General features: G+C 35.4%; 1 protein-coding gene across 2 annotated transcripts in view; it reads left to right on the forward strand.

Annotated features, from left to right (window-relative positions):
• LOC139802008 (transcription initiation factor TFIID subunit 4-like) overlaps positions 1–22,917 on the forward strand; it is a 131,490-nt gene that overhangs the window by 76,292 nt on the left and 32,281 nt on the right. For both annotated transcript variants that reach the window (XM_071756733.1, XM_071756734.1), the window contains exon 14: positions 13,127–13,249. In XM_071756733.1, the coding sequence (XP_071612834.1) occupies positions 13,127–13,249 (123 nt within the window). The remainder of the gene's footprint in view (positions 1–13,126; positions 13,250–22,917) is intronic.

Genomic DNA, 22,917 nt, shown 5'->3' on the forward strand with positions numbered 1-22,917 from the left:
ACCCTGAAAAAGTAGCTCCCTTTTAGTAAATAAAATATATTGTTATTATTCACAATGTAAACAGGATGGTCGTCTTTCCTTCAAGTATGGATTTACTAAAGGTAGATTATCTCTAAAATATAAACATCTGAAAGGTATAACTGTATTTTAAATTCATTAGGCCGTTCAGAAATTATTTGTGAGGCTTCTGCTTTCATTTGGTGTTGAAAATTGTTACTGAATTGATGGTCAACTTCTAGTTTTCCATGGAAACGGTTAGAAAAGCGTGAATGGGATTTCCTGGGATGGGAAGCTATGTTAATATATTTGTGCTGACAAGTGTCTGTACTCTGTTACAGCTTCCTTAAAACTGATATCTCGGTGTCTGTAGAATTGAAGAAAATTGAAAAACAGTATGATGCAATTACAGTTCATAGGTTTATTGACTGTGCACAGCCATGCGAAAATCTAAATAAGCCATCTGAGGTACAGAGAAGGCTTCCTTACACTGCCGTGTCCTTTCTCTTTGCAACTAATAAATCTATTTGTATTCAGAGCAGACATTTATATTCTTGAAACAGGAATAACACTGTGTAGATTTCTCTTAATCTTAGTTTTTTATGTACTATCAGGCTTTTAAAGGGATTTTCATCCTACATGGCCAAAAGTCATATTCACATGTCAAGGTGCATGAAAATCTATTAATTTCCCAAAAAGTAAGAATAATTAAAGTAGCCAAACATTAAAATCTATCCTGGAAGGGCATGTTCATATCTGGCAAACACATCAGACAAGTCAAGTAAGCTTTAGGAAGGTGTCAGATATGCAAAATGGGAAATTAGACTGAACATAAAAACTGAACTTAGGTGTTAATTGTGTACAGGAAGACAGGAGAGAGGGAGAATGTTCACTTGATAAGAAACACAATAGAAATAAAATCAGTGAGAGCAGAGCATATCTTTGTAATAATTTTGTCTATTTACCTTCAAAATCTATGTTTAAATTCTGGAGAAGTTCATAAGGACCCCTTAGTCTTAAGGCAGCCCAGCACTTCCTGGCTCCAGTGGATGTCTGCCAGCCCTGGTGAAGCAAGATGGGCTCCTCATTACAGGGTCCCTATAGAATATATAGGGATATCTGCTGTGTTGTACGAAGATAGATAATAATTCAGAAGGTTACTTAATATACATGACTATTTTACTGTGTATGCTGCTGTTTAATTAAGTAAAACACTTTCAGCTTCCTGAAAGTTTGAGGAAGAGTATATTAATTATTCAGAAAAATTGTTCTGTATTGTAATAATGATCTGTTATTAGCAGTTGCAAGTTTTTCATTCTTAAGCAGCATGTTCAGGGAATCTATTGTTTACTAGGTTGTGTCAGAAAAGGTAAACATGGGATTATTTTTTTCCCTTCTAAGAATATAAATTGTTTGTATCTTTTAGCCATTTTACCTTTTTTAATGATCTAGGGGATTGCAAGATAGAGTGATACAGACCTCCAGCTTGCATGGAAAACAACTAAAGGACATGCTGCTACACTATCGATTTCTCTAATTTAGCCTCGGGTTGAAGACTTGGGCCTTATTTCAGGATGCAGAAGTTGAACAGTGCTCTGGGTTATACTAGAGATGTCACTTCTTGGAGAAGGGTAACTTCAGGTCATGACAGACTGGCACGGTTTTCAGAGACCAGTTGTTAATCCCAGTTTTGTCAAGGTTTAATCTCATAATTTACATAGAGATAAAATATACTTCACTACTAAGTCAAAATTCTTTGTGTTGTTTGAAGTCATGGTGCTCAGTAGAAGGTGCTGAGGTTTCGGTAATATGTGATTTTTTGACATTTTTGGATATGGAGCAATTATAATGAATATTTCAGTACCTGATACAGTGTTATGTTACCTAAAATGCAGGAGTTTCTTAAATTTGTCAGTCAATGATTCTATGAGCATTACAATATATGATGATTGCTTTGATCTGCTCAGCTCTACATAAAGTAAAAAAATTAATAAATGCACATTTCATAAGCAATCTGAGGTAATTTTAACAGAGGCATTAAAAGTAATTCTTGAGTAAAAAAACAAATGCTCATCTGTCCATCTGTCAGTGTGGAGGCATTATTTCTGGTTAGTACTGAAACTTGAGAAACAAACCCTCTAAATCCGATGGAGAAGGAAATGTCTGCCTTAACAGTCATGCCCCCATTTCAGAGTGCTGAGAACACGTGTGGGCTAAGTATCAAATGTGAGAATGATCAGACCATTTTGTCTCATGGATTTCTCTTTTTTGCCCTCTGTGCTTCTTAGTGTTTTTTTTGCTCCTGTAACTTTTTGCATGTGCATTCATTATATTAAAAATATTGGAAATTTTAATCTTGTCAGTCACACCAGTGTAACTCTGGAGTAACTATTGACATCAGTCGCAGTATTCAAAATAAGCAGGATTTGTCCCTCTGGTGTAATGTACAATCTCCCATGAAAACATTTCCTGTGGGCAATTTAGATGCATTGTTATCAGCTAAATTTTTACTTAAGTGAAAAATATTTTTAAATTATATATATATATATATAAAAATAATAAAATGTGTTTATACCAATCATTTTAAGATCAACTAAATGTTTTCTGATTTTGCATTTAATTCTGTTTTTGCATGTTTAGCATCTATTTCCAATCTCTTCATTTTGATTTTATTTAAAGCACAAAGAATGTAAAGGTTTCTAATGCACTGAATCTGTTTTCTTTTTTGCAGTAGTTTCATATTTAATTACAGCTGTCTCTGATAATAAATAGTGTGCCAGAGTTTGTAATGTATTTTGTAAAGCAAAGTCCTTTGGTGAGTTGGTTACTGAAACAATAAGCATTTGTGACAGGTTGTTTGCTGAATACTTTCCTCTGTGCATATGGCAGATCATAGCTCAGTTGTTAGCAGATTATCCATTGTGCCTTGATGTTAAAAGAGGATACCTCTCAGCCTATGTTTAAAGCTGTTCTGCACTGTCCTAAGAATGGTTATTCTGGGTGGGATATAGCAGAAGTCAGGGGAAGTTCCCATGTGCTAAGAAGGGGAAAGAAATAAAAACAACAAATAGCTTGTAGTGATTTTAACCTTTTACTAATGATCTCTGAGAGCATTTATTGTGAGCTTTTCCATTGAATTTAAAACACCTTTGAAGTAGTTAACCAGTTCTATAATAGAGCATAGTTAAACATTCTTCAAATTTGTACAGAAAAAAGAATCTTTTAAGACATGTAGAACAATCATTATAATGGGGTCAGTATTCTAATCCCATGTTTTCAAAACGGGGTTTGTCATAAAATTGATTTTTTTTTTAAAACACCAGTATTTTGAACATCAATTCTAGAATGTTAGGAAATTTTGCCTTATTAGAAGAGGAAAGTCAGAAATACTTGTTTTCAAAATGGTAAGGGGGAGGAATGTGTGATGAAGATATAATCTGTAGTTTTCCTCCCTTATTCAAATATTCCAAGAAATAGAGAGCAAACAATATAGTGGATTTTTTTTGCTAAGAATTATATTCTTCTGTTGGTGACACATATTTTAGAATTCTGATATGCTGAAGGATTGTTAAGATCTAAACCAGAGGTTCAATTTAAAACTTACAACTTAAAATGAATGAAACCCTCATGTGTTGTTTTGCAGGTGGGGAGGGTATTTTTTTGAAAAACAGACTGAAGAGTGAAAGATTAAAATATTTTACTTGAGAAGATAAATGTAAGGAGCTACATTTTAGATCATCTCATTTCCTTTTTAATGCAAATCTGATTCTTTGATTATTCACATTTATTATTTATTGATTTATCCTTATAACAAAGTTAGAAATTATTACATATTGGGAATGTAGGCAATTTTGTAATGCAATAATAATAGTGCACCTATTGCACCTATTTCATCCATTGATGAAAAAGAAAAAATATTTTTAATAGAAGTAAAGTTTTTTTGAGCTGCTACACTTAATGTAACTGCAATTCTTTAGAGCAGAAAAATGAGAGAAAACAAATAATGCCCCTTAAGCAGATGCTCATTCATGTAGGATAGCTACTCTTTGATTTTGGGGAGGTGATACGACTTGCAGTTGGAAGCCTTGGTTTATTGTGCCGTTATTTATATCTGAAATAAATGAGGAATAAGCATAAAACATGAAAAGGGAAATTAGGTATTATGCTAGTTCTCTTACTTTTTGTATTTTATTTACATGAAATATACATTTTTTAATGGTGTGTTGCTGTGTCTTTTGTTGACCATATCTGTACGCCAGGTCTGTCTGCTTGTTTCCATTGGCTTGTCATGTTCACTAATTAGGGAACTGCTGCATGATTCACCTTGTTAATTAGAGGGACTTGCACACAAAGGCCCTTCGGGCAGTGCGAAAGAAGAGCCTAGCACTAGTGCCCTGAGAAAGCTACAGCCTGTGAAGTAATTCTTCTCATCTACCTTCTATTTTTTATTTGAAATGAATAAATCATTGAGATTTTCCTTGTGGAGTGAGAATGCAAGAATTCACATCTTTGTAAGATGTAAATTATATGTGATCAATAGAAGGGGATGACTACTGTATTGTACTTACAAGATTCCCTAATTTACTACTTGTCAGTGTATGAAAAATTGCTTGAAATATTTTGTCCCCACACTGTGGTGTGTTGTTCCCTTGATCTGCAGGAGAAATGAGCAGTAGCGGTTCTGCCATAGTTAAATCTAAAGTAAAAAGATGTAGATTATTTAAATTTTGAGCTTGTTTTGCATCCCTGTTGGAACTTCCATTTTCCAAGTGAACCCCTAGTGCTACCCCCACAACTTTCAACAGGGAGAAGATGGGTGTCTGGCTGTTTTCGTTCCCAGTACTGCTCTGCTTCAAATCTCTTTTGAGGAGAGCAGCATGCTCGCTTATATTGTGTATTCTTTGGTTGAATATAGTTTCAGAATAAATTAGAATTGTTTTTGTCATGTCACTTAGACTTGATCAAACCACAATTCAGACTGCAAAGAAGGATATTGTGTTAAAAATGCACAACTAGCCCTTACACTACCCATTTCCCATCTTTTTCTGACAGTTCAGAAATTAACTTCAGTGCCATTCTCTCTATTTGACTGAAATTCTGTGTTTCTGTCAGACCTCTCCAACTGAGGCCACAGCTCAAGTTTGCTGCTCTTTGTAGCTTTAGTCTGTAACTCTAGACACAACTGTCATTCATACAGGTTTTCACTGTTTTTGTATTCCCTAATCTTCATTAAAGCATTAGTTTTGGAGCCCTCACATAGCTTCAGGGGGAAAGGAGAACACCCTCAAAATATTGAGAGGATAGCAAACTCCCACTATGATTAACTAGAGACTGGGAAAGGCTCTAGTTAAACCAGTCTTTCTCACCCATGCTCCAAGACTTGAGGATATTCTTCTGTTGCTTGCACCTGAATTCAGGACCCTGTGAGTAAGCCATCATGCTTTTTGGCTGGATTCTTACTGGTCATATTTATAGTGTATGTCTATGTCTTGTTCCCTTTGAAGAACAGTTTGAGAAGATTTCTTACAACTGTTTGCTCTTGGGTTGGTCTGAAATAAAATTAAGACCGATAACAAAAATATAATAACAGATATAAGGGAAGTAATTTCAGAACTTTCTCATCTTACTACTAGTAAGTTGCCAGCTCTAGTAACACTGATCCTTTCAGCTGTTTGTGCCTCAGAGACCCTTTGCTCAAATGATCTGTGTTTGGATCAGAAAATCTACCAAACACCATAATGGGACTTAACAAATACTATGGATTAAAATAAGGGTGTCTCTAGCTTAGTCTAGAAGAGTCTGGGACTGGTGGGGATAAACTGAGCAATAGTGTAATTAAACCCAGGCAAAATGTGCTGGAGCTCCAACCAGCAGTTTTTGAGGAATGAAGAAATTTAATCATTAAGGTTACTGGAAGGACAAAAAAAACCCAACATTGTTGCAGAACTCTTTAGGAGGAATTTGAGTGATATCTTTCTTTAAAAATTAAATACTACACATTTTATAATATAGATAATGGCTTTAATTTCAAGTGAAATAACTTGTGCATTGTATTTGGAAAATCAAAAAGGCAACCAACCAAGAATATACAGAATTAGAAGAGGTTTGTAGATACCCATAAAGAGTCTTGATTGATTAAAGGTACTAGTGGGATAAGAAGAACTTCAAATTATTTGAACCTATGAGTATGAATATCTATGAATCATTCAGGCAGTCTATGAGCTTGAGTAGTAAGAAGGTAAAAATTTAGGTTTACTGATAATTATTTTTAAAATTGCATTTGTCTAGGTAATGTACATGTCTTGAGAAAATTACAGTAAAGTCTTTTCTTCGAGGGGGGGGGGGGGGAAAGACAGGATGCATTTGGAATTTCCTGTACCAGAAGTTTGATATATATTGTGTTGAAAATAATAGGGCAAATGTTAATGGAAAATTAGAATAAACTTCTAAACCATAATGAAATTAGATGTAATAAACATAAATGTTGGTTGTAAGAAAGACACTTGGTCTAAAGTACCCCGGTTAAGGTTCCAGAACTGTATTCAGATGCTCATTATTTTGAAAAACATTCATCTTGGGGGCTGAAATGTTCCCAGCTTAGTCTTTGCCCAGGGTGATTTTTTCAAACACTATGCAATGATTTTCGACTGTTGCTAAAAGTGTGTGGAAAAGAAAAAAAGAAGGGAAAAAGAAAAAGAAAAAAACCCCAACTCACACACACACCTTTTTCAGTAACACAAAAATCTTGATCTACTTTCAATAGTGTGCAGCCATTGCAAGTGGAGATAGGAGCTTTCACTGAGTGGGGGTAACTGCTTGTGGAGAAGTAGCATCCACCTTTGTAGTGAAGAGAATTTAGATATAATTTTTGGCAGAGCTGTCAGTGTCTCACAGAATGTGTTCACTGTGTTTTGCTCTTAAATATATAAAGTTCTCTGGTATTGCATTATTGCAGTGCTACCTCCCAACTTAAGCTACTTTGGAGCAGTTTCTTACCAGTCAGTGTGCTATTGCTGCAGGAGTTCTGCTGACCTTTAGAGACTTTGGTAATGCAAAAGAAAGATGGGAACATGGCATGAGCATGCTGCAGACATTACCTGTTTTTCAAGACTCTCTCTCTCTGAAGTTTACTTTACGTATCGATCCTTCTTGATCATTGTCCTGGACTTGCTGAGGTTACTGCCAGCATTTTAATGAGTTTCATTTTTTAATTGAACCTTCTGTTGTGGACATCTTAGGACATGTGTAATGGTTCCACATTTCAGGCTTTCCTCAGCAAAAAAGATGGTTTTCCAGGGGGTGCAATCACTGTCTGAGACTGATGGATATCTGTTGTAGAACCATCAATTAAGACAAGCTTTTCCCAGCATATGACCCTGTTACCAGGAATTAAACCATCCATCGCAAACAGAATTAGGAGGGATTTCCATTGATGCCTATTGGCTAGAAATCAATGCTTAAATCATTGTTTATATGATCTTGCCTTCATCAAATATTTCTGCCATTTAGTGCTCTCCACTGCCAATTTCCTGTTTGGTGTTCATTCCTGCCTGGTTTTATTCTTGATTGTGGTTTACAGTCTGTCGATATTTATAGCTTCTGTGGTGCTTCTAGGCTCTTCTCTGTCTTTTCTTCTTTTCTTCTGTCTTCTTTTCTTCCTAGGGAATTTTAAGTAGCCAAAATCTAGTTCTTTGTGGGCTGAGCTGGCTCTGTGAATAAAGAAACTTACTTTTACAACTCAGCATCTCTTCCCTTATCAAGTCCTGCACTGACAGTATTTAAACATACTTGACGACTTCCTCAAGTTCTTCCTTCTTCTTTATCTCCACAATCATCTGTCTCTGTCACCAGGTCATTTTCATTCCAGGCCAATCTGCTTGTAGGTTGAGAAACACGTCTTTCACCTTTTTCTCTCTCATGTGGCACCACTTCCTCATCTCCCTTTTAGTTTTGAAGGTCTTTATGTGTAGGCTTGAATTGTTCAGAGTTCCTGTGGTCCTCTTACTTTCTAATCATATTGAAAGAAATTTTTCTTGGTGCAGTCCTAAGCAACTACAGCTCAGGGCCCTACCTTGTCTACCCCTCTTCTTCAAAGAAAGTTAATTTCAATTTGCTTAGGTTTTATTCTGCATTTGGAGCTCCTTTCACCTTTCTTTCAAGATAGTTTTTATTCATCATTTTGAAAAACAATTGTCTTTCTGATGAGTAGTGCACTGCCTCATTTGCTGTTTGGTATTCCCTTTTCAGATTCACTGCCATGTTTGCGTAGCTGATGTTTACACATTTTGTGCCCACTGAAGTAGAAGAATCTTTTCTCAGCAGTACAAATTACAGTCACTGCTGGGCCTTCTAATTTTCTGGATTGTAAAAGGTGTTTGACTTGAGATCTGTATCTGTTCATACAAGTATCCAACATTTGTTTTACAATTGTTTTTTACAATTGTCCAAGTTATAGCTTGGACAAATCCATGGACTATATTCCTCTAGCCATAACTTTACCAAATTTATTCTTGCTTGGGTTATCTTTTTGAAAAGTGGTAAATTAATTTACATCTTCCCTGTTCTCTTTTGTTACTGTAATACTAGTTAACAGAGAGAGGATTTAGTTTTTTAAGAAATCTTGAAAATTAATCCATACTCACTTGTGGAACAGGTGGTTTCTTCCAGTTGTGTGGATTGCCACAACTGCTGATGGAAGTAGAAATCTAAGAATGAAGAAAATGTACTGAAGCATATATTCACACCATGTATTTATGCCTTAGTGTCTGAGTGACTGTTGTCATGATGCCTTCAATTGCAAAAAAAGCTTCAACTGAAAACAGCTTAAAGTAAATGTTTGGTTTCTATTGAAAATTTGTTTACAAAGCATGCCATGAATTGCAAATTATTAAATCGAGATATTAAGTTTTAACATTGATACTTCAGGTAGCCATATAGCTGTCTTGCTTGTGGCATCTGGCTCATGGCATCTTTTTATGAAGTGCCTAAATGTATAGTAAAAAGTACTGAATTCAGGAAAACAAACTGAAATTTTAGAACCTCATTTGTTAACTTTACTTTATTAAAATTGTAAAGTAGTGTTCTTTCTGTGGTTTTAATGTTATGGCACCATCACAAAGAGAAAAATCTCATTATGTGAAGTAATATTGGTGCTTAATTCTTAATACTGTACTTTTCATCAGGGGGATCTCTTTCAGTTAAAGTTAGGTAATGAAATACCTCTCAGTAAGTAAATGGCATGGTGAAAATAAATTAGAACCAGATAAGGAGCAATGAACAGCATTTCATTTGTAAGAATTTTTCTTGAGTAATATATTGGAATATTTATCTGTGTTTTAGATAAATATTTTTTCTTTCAAAAAAGATAACTGTTGTTAATAAGTGTGGTTCTAAATGAGCCCTTCTCCCTTCCCAAAGGGCAGAAATTTTAATACACTATTGATAAATATATCTGTATTAATTGTGGTGATGGCAAGTTAGAGACTGATATTTCATCAGCATTCCAGTATGAAAATGAGAGTGCAAATGAATGCAGCCATCAAATGGTTGCATCTTGTTGACTAATGTAGTGATTTGTATTAATGTCTTGTAAATTACATTAATTAGCAGAAAAATTATTTATTTTATCAGGATGCATAGATATTAGCAGGTGCATCATTTGTTTAAATACCCAAAATTTATTAACTGGCTTAGAAGATAATACTATGTTGTAATAGCAGGCTGCTTTCTTACTTTAAAATAGAAGTGTCTGTGTAAAGTAAGAGGCTTAAGTTGCTTTATTTTCACAGATACTTTTTAGAGTGATATGGGAGCATTAAAGATGACTTGACTACATTTAATTTAGGTTGTTCTTAGTGCTGGGAATTCAGAAGGTGATTACTTTGGAACTGTGTATGCAAAACAGGTTACAAAGTCATTTCCACTTGAGGTAGAGAATATGATTCCAGAGTACTGGAGAAAAGAGCCTCCACTGGTCAGGGTCATGCATTTGGCACCCCAAGAGCTACATCTTAAAAGTAATCTCACTTGACACCAAAGCAGAGCAATTAAATCTGTTTTAATTACACAACTAACAAAAAACTGTTTGGCTATTCCTGAACTTCTTGCAAGATAACAGCAATAACCATATCAGATTTTATGACTATTGCAAATAGCTTGTATCTCCATGGCATTGATTTGGAAAAGCTTCTGTTGAATCAGATGTTAGGAGTCACACTGCATGTGCAGATGTCTTTATGAAAGGTCTAGTGTCCCCTCCTTTTGAACCAAAGCCAAGATGCTGCCTTTTTTTTCTTCCCTTTGTTTAAAAAAAAAACCCAAAAACCAAAACACAAGCAAAAAAAACAGTGATCTTTAAGGTTCCAACAGAAACCATTCTATGATTCTGTGATACAATACAATTGGGGATATTTTTGATGGAGAGTAGAGGATGAGCAGGGGAGAGGCTGGTACAGATAATATGATGTAGGGTATGAAAAAAAAAAAACATGTGACCTGGAGATGGAAAAAAGAGGAAGTTGGAATGGAGATATGAAGGAGACAACAAATAGAGTGTAAGTAAGGCATGTAGTAGAGGAAGATCCACATGTGGAGAATTTTTAGCCTAAATAGACAAGCTGGGTGAAGCAGGGTAGGAGGTAGAGATAAGTGAAGGGGAAGGTCTTGCCAGGATTAACCCAGTGTCAGTGGGGAAGAGCCCAGCTCCTTCTGCTAGGTTTCCTGTCATGTGCTAAATTATACATTGTTGAAAGTCTTGTGTATTTGTTTAGATATCAGTGCTAGGCTAACACTAAATAAAAAAAGAAAGGACAAAGAATGAGGAATAAATGAGTGCAAACCCTTGTGCAGACTCTGGAATCTATTCCATGTTTTCTTGGTAAAACAACACTGGACACTTTTCAGGTCTTGAATTGAGGGAATGTTTTGATTTACAATCTAAATGTGCTAAAATATAAAATACTAACTTGAAGCAACCTCTCAGAGGGACTGTGCTTAATGTTAAGTGTTGAAACAATCACTGTGTGTATTGCCATACAGATAGTACAAAGAGCCAGTTAAGTATTAGCTTGCTGTTGGTTTGAAAATGGTGGCTTAGGATACGATAATCATAATAACCATAGCATGATATCAGTTATCTATCAGACTGTATTTTTGTCTTTCACCTGCCAGGAAATAAATACTCCAGTGCAAAATTTCTTATTCTGTGAAACCATCCACTTTACAACTTCATTTGAGATCACTTTAAGCCAGTTGGCCTTCACTTAAATATTCATCAAACTTCTGATAATTGTGATAACCCTTATAGGCTGGCAAGCATGGCAAATTAGCAAAAAGATGATTGATCTTTTTTTATATGCAGTTTTATCTTCAACCTTTCCTGGATATATGTTATACTATAGTAATAATTTCTTCTCTAAGGTATTTGCCAGTATCTGGATTTGCACATCTATTTACAGTTGCCTTGAAGCCTCATAATTACAATACAGCTGAAATGTCCATTTTCTTTCCCTGACTACAAATAGGGATCAATGGAATTTTAAATGACTGCTTACGGGCTAGCTTCCGATCATGACCTTTGTAAATGATTAGAGCTCACCACTGTTGCTATCTACCTTGAAAGGGTAAGCGGGCAGGTCTGTCTAACTGGCATTTAATCTGGAAGAGAGCCAAAGATATTTGAGCTAAAAACCTAATATGACTTGGCAAAGAGAAATATGTACAGACCTTTGCACTATTATTTAGATATTCTTCCACGTTTCTTTTTTGCATTTAGGAAATTCTTTTATCCTGTAGCTAAGTGAGACATCTATTTGAAGACATCTATTTGAAGTTATATTGAAGTGCTTAAAATAACTGAAGTTGCAAAATATATAGCCAAAAAATGTGTGAAATGGGCTTTCAAACTCTGAATTTGCTTTTTCTGTAAAACATGAAAATGTTATATTGCTAAGTGAGTAAACCTGAAAAATGCACTAAATAGGCTGCATGAAGTAAACCTGCTCTTTCTAGGCAGAAGTGAATGGAGGAAAGCTACCATACATTGGTACTTTTTTTTTTTAAAAAAAAACAAAACTTCCTGTCCTTTTAACATTGGCCAAGATAGTTCAGGCCCTACTTGTAAATGCAGCTCACATGTAAGTATTGGCTTGGATACTTCTATCTACACTTGTCAGTTCATTTTTGCTCCAATGAAGAATTGTGCCTGTATCATGCAATGTTTTTATTACCACTTCTGAATTTCTTGAAGTATTGTTCTGTTCATTTCTGTAGAAGTGGGAACAGGTATAACATCAGTGGGATTACAAAATAAACATTTCTGAATTTATTGCAAACCCAGTTTTGAAATTAGCAAGAGTGATTACCAAGAGCTATGAATGTTTTTGTCTAAAATCAAAGACTGTTACCTAGTCAATTATTCTTGTTTAGTATTAATGATCAGAGTATTTATTAAAGTAATACTATTCATGGGAATATTTCTCTATTAATTAGCTCTGTAAAGGGATTATATAGTTTATAGTGAATATTCAATGTTACCTCTTCATCATCTGTTGGATGGTGGATCTTCTCTTATTTTCTGTAGCATGCCTGCAGTATTACCTAATGAAGTTGGCAAATTATTTTCTTAGCCTCAGATTGGTCAAATGTGTTGTTATCCAAATCCTAATCCCACAGAGTAGTTATAAATTCAGTTCATAGAGCTTTTGTGTCAGCAATAACTTTTTTTAACAGATGGGGGTGTTTTACTCATTTAGATATGATTTTTTTAAAGCAAACATGAAGTATATTTAAAACATTCAAAGCAAATGTGACATAAAGAAAATGAGACGTTTTTTATTATTTGAGTTGGTATTAATGCTCTTGATACCAGTCTTAAACTGGAGATGTGAAGTGTTCAAAAGCAGTTATTTGGAAGCAGAAATGCCATGGAAAGTCAATAGAACTTCTGTAGCTTTGTTATTACTCTACTGGAAAGCTGAGTGCTTGAGCTCCTGAAATGGGATTTCTAGGAACAGCTAAGTACTGTTCGGATTGCTCATCTGTGACTTCTACCTCAAGCTCACAAGCCTGAAAATAGCTTTTTGATTTGACAGCAGAATAAAACCTAAGCATTTTTTTCTGTCTCTAACAGATGCAGCAACAAGAACTGGCACAGATGAGGCAGAGGGATGCCAATCTAACTGCACTGGCAGCTATCGGCCCCCGGAAGAAACGGAAGCTTGATTCACCTGGGCTGCTTACCATAGGAGGAGAGGTAAGTGTCTCTACACAGGATAAGAGAAATTATTACCTCTAAACCTAGTAGGAATAACAAGAGATTCTACATGCCAATACTTTCAGTGTTGTGTTGCTTGGAAAAATGGATGCAAATTACTAAATCAGAAGGATTATGAGTCCAGTTTATCTTGCCACAGTTTAAGAGGCACCTTCTGTGTTTTCAAGTGTTAACTTCGAACAGATTATTAAAGAATATTTCAAAAGTAAGTTAAATGTGTAGGTCTCTCCCCTATACAGTTCACTATAATCCAGAGAAACCAGAAAAGAGTAGGGCATGGGGAAATATCCAGAAAGAACACAACTGTAGACACTTGCTTACAGTTTGAACCAAGAGAACTTGTAGAAAAAGTAGTAAATATGGTTTTGTGACAAATAAACATCAAAACTTCTTACAGAATTGTTTTCCCTTGCAACTGCAAAAGTGACTTTGTAATCATGCTAATTATATGTAATTTTAGTAAGAATTCAGTGCTCTAGAGGTGGAATCAGGTTTTTTAGCATGAATCTCCCGTTATCTTAAATTAAGAGGTAGCTATACTACACAATAGAATGCAAAATCATCAGAGCATGGTATGTATTAATCAAGGTGGAGCACTGGGATTAATATGGTTTCATTACCTTGGTAAACTTTGTAAGAATATTATGTTGTTTGGCACAAATATAGCTGGGTTTCTTTTGTTTCGACTAAATATGCCTACACTTCAGGAGACAAAGTAATTCTCCCTATTACATGTCTCTTCTGAAGAAAATGCAAACATTTTGGTTTGAATAACTGACTAACAGTTTTGGCTCAGACATTTGACTGTCTCAATGCCAGACACTTCCAAAAGTCTTTTTGTTTCCCATTTTGGATAGCTTTCATCTGACTTCTGTCTCTTTTCATATGCTAAGATTAGTGCTAAGGAATTAACTGAACTAGGAATAGAAGTGGATCTTGTTTATATTCTCAAGTTGACTTCTGACTTCAGATATATAGGAGGTTCTCCTGTTTTCTGGTAAAATTATTTTCAGACTGAGGGAGTTTCCTGGGTTTTATGTTGTCCTGTTACATTCCCTTCCTTTTAGTCTTCTGCTTGTCTTGCATTCAGTAAAGAATTCTGTTCTCTGTATGTACCTGTAAGCAACATCCTGCAGTAACAGGCCAGAAGAAGCTTTCATTAGAAGCTCTACTGAATAGTTATGTCTTTGGCTTTAACTCAAGATTAATTTAAAAATTATTTTAAACTTCTAATAATACATGGATCCTTTGAGATTCTAACAAACATACATTCCTTGCTTGTCTTTACTTGACCAAAGGAATATTTTCTCCCAAGTATCAGAATTTAATTTTTGGTGTCTATTGCCCCTTTTAAAAAATTATCTTTTTAAGCTTTTATGTTTGGATGAGCCAGATTGTGGTCACCTTCAGTAAAACACTTCATTCACAACTATATGCCTGAATGGATTTATGGTGGACAGCCTCCCTTGCTTTCTGGAAGCTCCGTACCATTCTGGCAGACTGTTTCAAGATAAAAGTCTCTGGGAAATTCTAAAGACTTCTGGAGAATTTATCTTGCTTTTGTTACTCAATTGACAAATTATCCTTGTGGAGCCATGAACTGGGTGCATCTTCTGCTGGTCCAAACTCAATTGCTCCTATGCCTCTCCTCCTGCCTTCTGATCATGATGTCCAACTCCTTTTGGTGCCTGGCTGCAAACTGATTTGAAGGACTTGGATACTGTATCTAGATTATTCATTGTCTTTTCTGAGGATAAAATCCAAAATATTATTGAAGCTGTGTCATGCAGGTTGGCTGCTGGAAACTCCTGCTTATTCAGTCTGCTGTACAAAAAACTAAGCTCTAATAAACAATAATAAACACTTTAAAAAGGTACTGACAATCTGCTTTGGTTATTTAAGACTACCTGATTTCTCTTCTTTGGATTTCTGGAGATTATAAACAACATAGAAAACTATTATAAGACTGTGATACTCCCCTCGCCCAGTTCCACCTTCGCATATCTGACTCTGATTTCTCTAAAGCAATTTCTAAGCTTCTTAAGCCTTTGCTGCTAGTAGTATATTGCTTGCAAGGTCTGACTTGGCAAGAGCTTTCTTGGCCTGCCTTTTTTTTCTTTCTAGAGTGTTCAGTTTTTGTCACAGAAGCTACTGATCTCCTTAATCTTTTTCTCTTTTTTTTTTTTTTTTTTTTTTTTTTTTATGCCATGCAGCCATATCAAAGTTTCTTTTAAAAAATGGGGGAAAAAATCGTAGAAAAGTGGATTAATGGGGAGTAGTCATCCTCAAACAACAGCACCACCAAAAGTGTTATTGGTTGCAAACTGTGATAACAAATTAGCCTGAGCTAATCTGACTGTGCTCCCTAGCCCAGTCCCTAGTAGTTCATTCCTGCCCCTTCCCCTTTCATTGGCTCTGGCTCTTGTCATACCATGTGCTAACCCGTTTCTATTTGATAAATTGGCAGAAAACTAACCTGACAACAATAAAAAGTGAGGTTTCTGCTTAGCTTGCTAAAGTAGTTTGGCCTAGAGCCCAGTGAGAACTGGAAAAGAAACTTATAACAAGGCAGAGACAGCAAACTTGATCACCTGCTCTTGCTTTCTTTTCAGTACCTTTCTTGTATTTTAGATAATCTGCTAGAAATACAGCTTTCTCTGTAGCAGCCAGCAGCTCATCAGTAATTCAGCCTCCTTATTATTATAATGCAGTTTAGATCAAGAGTGAAAAAGAAGGGGGGTAAAGAGAAATGAGATACCTTTAGAAGAATTCAGTTTTTCAGCCTTGCAGAGTTGAAAATACTGCATTTGCAGAATTTTATAGTTTTTAAAAATTATTTAAGGGTGCTAGACAAAGCTATTAGAAATTATCTTTAAACGTTACTGCTTTTTGGAATGTCATGTGTGATTATCAAGTTAGATACCTAACAATCCTGAACCATGGTTATGCATTTAGCAGCAGTACTGCCTAATTCTTAGTAATCCTGTCAGTGCTTGTGTTGGTACACAGCAGTGAATGGAGAAGACAGATGATATATATAGGAAATGGAAGACAGCAACCACGTAAGCTCTTTAGTTAGCATCTTCAAACATTAAAAATAATAATATTTGAGTTATTTTATTTACCTTACTGATATTGAATCTTTTCAGTTCATTCAAGCTTTTTTCTTGATTGTAAGACTTTTGAGAATTAGGATTAAACATAGTTTTCATGTAGTTGTAGGAGTCAAAGCCTTAAGAAAAGCATTAGCCATCACAAGACTAGATCAAGTAGCTTTAGAAGTTAAATATTTGAGTACCACTAAGGTGGCATGAACACAGAATTTGCATATTTCAAAGTCCCTCGTTTTTTGCTATGGAATTTAAAGTGTAGAGGTTAATTTGCAAGTATTTTTCTGTATGTAACAATAATAAGAATAAAATAATTCGGCTTTTCATCAAGACCTATGGCTAGTATCCCAAAGTACATAAATATAGAGTATATGTTTGAAATATCTGAGGGTATAATTTGCTTAAATATCAAGCTAAAGCCCTCTCCTGGTACTTGCCTGGCACAGATGGTTTTTGAATACTGAGCTTCCAAAGGCAGCTTCAGGGCTAGTTCAGTGAATCACCGCTTGTTGAAGACAGTCATTTTAGGGATAAGAAAAAACCTCTTTCTCACATAGTGGAAGAACAGTCATCTTAAGAATATTCAGGAAATTATCCCAAACACCATCTTCACAATTTGCAGGACCATATGTTGGGCCAGTGCTCAAGGGAGATCTGATACTTTGTGGCTTTTCTCATCCACTGTATTCCAACCATTATATTAGTAAAGAAAGATAATGTTCTTGCAGACTTGGGAAAGTCCCAAAACAACTGCAGTTGAAACAGTGATGTTTTGTGTAGAGAAAAGCTAATTACTGATGTGATTTTGGAGTGTATTTTGTGTACAAGGCACCTCATTTTTTTAATTACATTAATCTTTCAGATGGTATAATTTGAGCGTTTTGAAGCTGTTTCCATGTTAGGTTTGTATAAGATGATTAAGATTCTGGTTTGAGACTTGGAAATCTGTGTTACACCAGACTTCCAAGCACAGACACAGAAAAAGTTCCTTAATATTCCTGTCCATCAGATCTTAAGACTACAAGTAATTCCTACTTTCTAAGTGGAAATGTAAGAATGAATTTGTTATTACTGAGGAAGCACTTGGGTACTATGACATAATTGGAAAAATATACCTTAGACTACAATCTCTTTTCAGTTATCCAGGACTGAATGTGATGAATTTGTTTATACACATGGTATCTGGCATTCTCAGTTTATGCTTGGATTATCCATAGACATTTCAGCAACCTCTGCTATTATTCCTCAAAGCCGTTTAGTATTTTAACAATATTAAGAAGAAATCAAGAGAGTAGGTAATTTTGTCTTTGGGATGGGTCAGACATGATAACTATGGCAGAGCTGTCTCATGGAAACCTTGACCTTCTGTCCTTCCTTTCTTGCCCTTTTAAACAAAAAGAGATGTATAGTGTGTCTTGTGGAAGTCTTTCTTTTAGATGGACTCTGCATGGGGCTCCCTCCAAAGTGTCAAAAAATATCATGCCAGTTTAGAAGTTTGTGAACCAGCCAACCTAACTGTGATGCATAACTACTCCTAGCAGATATGAGAGAATTAGAACCAATGAATAGTCTATTATTTGGGGCAAAACACCAGTCACTGGGATTGCCATTCTCTGAGCAAATCTTCAGGCCTATTCCCTTGCCTCTTGGGAACTAAAGTAATTTCATGGCATCCACTTTCAAAGATCCTTGGAATGACTTGTTCTACAACTCAAGTCTCAGCTTGGTCTTCATACGGCATAGTTGGCTCTTGATAAATTACTTTCTGTTTTAAGTGGTCAAGATATGTTTAGAAAGCAGTGAAATCTAAAGGTTCTTTACACTTGTTAAGCTTGTGTTATATGAAAGCAGATACAGGAGACCAGAGCACCTTTTGCAAGTGTTTATGGTCCAAGAAGTTAAAGCTTGCTTTTCACGCCTTTAAACCTGTAGACTAAAGGCAGAACAGGAGGAATTTTTATGATTTATTGTATCATTGCCTTTTCAAGCACTCTTTGCTCCATGTATCGCTGACAGGATAGAATGCAGTGGTTATCTCAGACATATTTTAGTGGAAGATGTCAATGCTGCTGACAGTTATGATTTGATTTGAGGTATCCCAGAACTATCAGTTATATATTAGAGGCTGAAAAAAAGTTAAGGAGTCTGTTCTTATAATTTTTTATGGGATTACGTGAATACTACTTTGACTCTTGAAAAATCTCAGGCTTGGCTTAAGCTTCTCTGTCTTGCTTTACTTGCTGTTTTCAAAAGTCTAGTGAATATTAAAATATTTCCAAGAAATATGTCTGTCTATTTGAAAATCAGTCTTTTAGAAGACTGTATGTAGACATGTTCACCTAATGAATAATTGCACCTATTTTTCTCATTCTTAAATGAGATTTCAATTTTAAAATAATTCCTACAATTTTCATTTTTTAAAAATTCATTTAAAACTGTGGTTTAGATCATGACAAATATTCTTTGTTTTTTCATGTTCTGGTTTTATTTTGTGTAACAAGATTTGTAAACATTACTCTGATGCCTTTTACAGATTTATCTGTAAAAAGGCACGAATGATGATGTATAATGCTTTGTTTGCATTGATGATTAATAATTCTAGTTTGGAGGAATGTATAGCAATATGTTTTTGTGCCTGTTACAGACAGACAGGAATACAGTGAGTCAGGAGGCAGTAGAACAATTTTGCATGGATCTCACTTGACAGGATGAAAAAGTCAGGCAGCAATGCAAGAAAATACAAAGTGGCTCTGTGCCAGCAAAAACATTCTTTTTTACTAGTAGAACAGGTTTGCATACTGTATGTATTCCTTTGATCTCTATAACACAAAATACTCTGACAGAGATTCAATGATATTAATAATTTTTCCTTATTGGCTGAGACAAATTTGATTTTACTCCACTGGGAGATTGGAAATAGTAGTTGATCCTTCCTGACTGTGATGTTGATCTAGCACAGAAAAGGAGACCGTTAGAGCATATTTTTTTTTTTTCTTTTCAAAGGTTTTTACTGGAGTCTTAAGTAGTGGGGTTCTTGGTGTTTTGTTTTGTTTTTCAGTTAAAATCTACTTGGTTACAAAAGAAAGGAAAGAATGAATTTTTTAAAAGAAAATAAATTTATCATTGTGGTAATATTAAATACAATCTTTATTTATGGATACTTTATAAATATACTGTGTGTAGCTTAATAGCAATGGAAAATGAGAACTTGGCAGCATGACTTGAGTAGTTCATCCATTATTTGTCAGTCCGTATAGAGGTTTGCTGTTGTGAAATAGTATTGTTTTTCTTCTTCCAAAAGGCAACTACCTTGAGGATTTGTGGGGACAGAGGGTATGTGAGTTTGTTTTTTGTATGGATGTTATTTTTTGCATTGGGTTCTTCTGTATTTTCAGTTCTTCTTAATTTGTCTTCCTGGTTTTCAGAGACTGGTGGATAAAGTATATTTTGAAGCTTCTGTTTGTCTGGCACTTATAATTCCAGAATTTATCTTTCTTCTGGCTAAATAAAGCTGTTAAGACTAAGAAAGTAAGTGTGAAAGGGTCTAGGTGAGGGTTTGTCAAAATTGACTTGAGTCATTCCATAGACTTCAGAAGGTAAGGTCCAAGATGCTATGACATTTTTAGATGTCAGTGAAAATAATTTAAAAACCTGACCAGAAAATTTCCAAGATGTAACTTTTCAATATATATATGGGACGATTTAGACATGGATCCTAAAGTGTTTCCCTTTTAGTTGATCCTTCTCTAGAAGCATCAGATAAATCCTCAAGCAGATGAATTTCCCTTCTCTCTTCTATCCCACTTAATGGTGAATAAATTTTGTGGAATTTCTTTTTTTTCTTTTTGGCAAAAAAAAATCTGTTACTGGTGCTTTGAAAAAGTCTAAAGAACTTGAAATGTATTAGGATGACCATTCTTGGATATTTCTAGCCTGATTCTCTCCAGGAAGCCAAGTAATATATTAGTCATACAAAGACTGACAATTAGGGTGACAAGTAATTTAACACTTCAGTTTACCCTCAGCCTTTAGGCAAACAGGCTTGAACTTCGAGTGAATCCTGTTGCCAGCTTCTAATGTAAACACCTTGCCTAGAAGTACAGAACAGAAAATTGCTGTTACTTTACCTGATGTAAATTGTAGAACCAAACCGTTGTCTGAGTCCCCCTCCCAAACAACGGTATCTAAACTCTGCTTCTGTCAAGTCTTTACACTTCCAGAGAACATTGCTTTGTGGGGTAATTAAATTTACCTGGGAGTTTCTTATACATTTCATAGTGTAAGATACAGAGAAAACAATTTGCAATAATCAGACAAGCTCCTCTCTTTTGAAAATATGAAGTTATCAGTCCGACCTTTCGAAAGTCTTGCAGGAGCTCAGAATTCATTCTCCTTAAATGAATCTTGCCACCCCTATGTGTTCTGTTACAGATCAGTGTTCCTTACAATATTCTGTAGATAATAAAAGGTGAGGTTCTTGAATTAAAAAAAAAAAAAAGCCTGACAGATGAAGATTTCATTCAGAACTTGTCTTACTATGTGCAGTAAAAAATTATCCCTTACTTTTATGTAGTTCTAATTGAAATAAAGGTCAGTGTGTGTGAGAGAGAAACAAAGACAGGCCTTTCATAGTTTTCCTTTTGCTATATAAAAGTCTTCCAAGATTATAGTCAAGTCTAAAGGGTTTCTTTATCAGTCTGGGAGTATTTAATGTGTGAATATTATTCATGTGTGTATGTACACAAATTTTAGAGTCAGTTTCCTACTACAGGTTAGGTAAGTGATGTCATTATGGAATAACACAATACCAGCAGTTTGTGGTGCAGGCAAAATATTGTGATGAACTTTGCTGTTCAGTGAACATGATGTATTTTTAGTTCCTATGATCTGTTCTCTGTTGTAAGAATATTTTGAGCAAACACTTGTTGAACTTGGAAATGAATGTTCACACTTCTGCCTACACTGACAATTCTCCTACTCTCCACAGTCCTCTTTCAGAACTTGTCTAAAACTGGCCAATGGTAACACTGAAAGGTGTGGCTTCAATATTTAAACTTTGGACTGAAAGTAGTCTTTCAGCTTTGTTAGAAACTGTTTACAGGTTTACATGAGCAGTGTGTACTGCACATCTTTTCTTTGTAAGAGAGACAGTAAAATGGGTCCTGTTTGGCCACATTCATGAGAAGTGTTTGAGCTCCAAACCTGCAAGGACATGTGCACATGCTTAACTTTAAGCAGAGTGGTTAGTTTGTTTGAAGTTAGTAACATGCCTCCTGCAGAACATTAATTACATGCAATAAGCTTTTGCTGGATCGCTGGGTATGTCAGTGTTCCTGTGTCTTTGTCAACCTTCCTATTCCATGAACTCGGGTTTGTTAATCTGTAACTGATTCTGATGTAGGAAGTGCTTTGTTTCTCTTTTTTCTTTTTTTTTCCAATGATAGAAACAGGGTTTACTTTCTGGAAATAGGCATAATGCAGGCTTTTGAAGAGTCTCACATTATTTGATGCAAAAGTCTTTCAGTGACTACCCATGTGTGTTAAACACAGGTTTATGAAGTTTCCCAATGTGTCTTGAATGCTATGGTCTGTATTTTGCTTTCAAAGAAATAATATAGTAAAAATATCTGATAGTGGGATCTTCATCTTGGTGTTCCTTTTGTTACATACTCTGTTCTAGTGAGTGACTAGGAAAAAAGGGTTTTTTGTTTTTGTTTTGCCTGGAGTCAAACAGGAGCATGCTGGTTAAAGGGATTGTGTGGGGGAGTTGGGCTGGAGAGGGCCTGAGGGAACTCGGAGAGACATCTACCACCAGCAGCTTGTCTGTGCTAGCTAATTATAGCTAGGGTACTGTTTACTTTAGTGGTATACTCCTTATTTATTAGTTACTTAGTTACTGCTTGCCTTCAAGTTACAGGCTTGCAGCCAGTTGCTGCAGGGGAGCTGCAGTATGCAGGGAAGGGCATCGTGCAGTACTGCAGATCGCAGCTCCCCGACCTTGGCATGTTTTCTAAACTCCCTTTTTTTCTTATATGGACTATGGGAGAGGTGGTCAAAAAGAAAAGCAGAGAAGTTCAAAAGTGGGAGAGACTCAAGGAAATTTTTTGCAGTCTAGAGGGACTGCGGTGTTAAAATTATCATGAGCGTATCCATGAATTATCAATCACTGGGGTTTTTGTGTTCTTTTCCTGTCTTTGGAACAGAATCTCACTTTTTGGTCTACATGAATATAAACAGATTTGAATAAAATTATAATTTCTATATCTTTTTTAACTGGTACCACTGTGGCAATCAAGTTAGTTTCACTGGGCAGTTTCTCTAACTATTAAGGTAGTTTCCTATCAGCGCTTTTCCAAGTATGAGTGAATCTCCAAACTTGTTTCACATAGTTAACTAAAACTAGGTTAAACTATTATAAAGGCTGTGCATTGAAATATTGGGTCATTTATGAGCCCAAGATCTCCTACGTCATTTAACCACTTTGGATAATGGTACCCTAATTCACCCTCTCATTTTTATGATGAACTTCAAGGCCCA

Source organism: Heliangelus exortis, chromosome 13, assembly GCF_036169615.1.
Source record: "Heliangelus exortis chromosome 13, bHelExo1.hap1, whole genome shotgun sequence".
NCBI lineage: Eukaryota > Metazoa > Chordata > Aves > Apodiformes > Trochilidae > Heliangelus > Heliangelus exortis.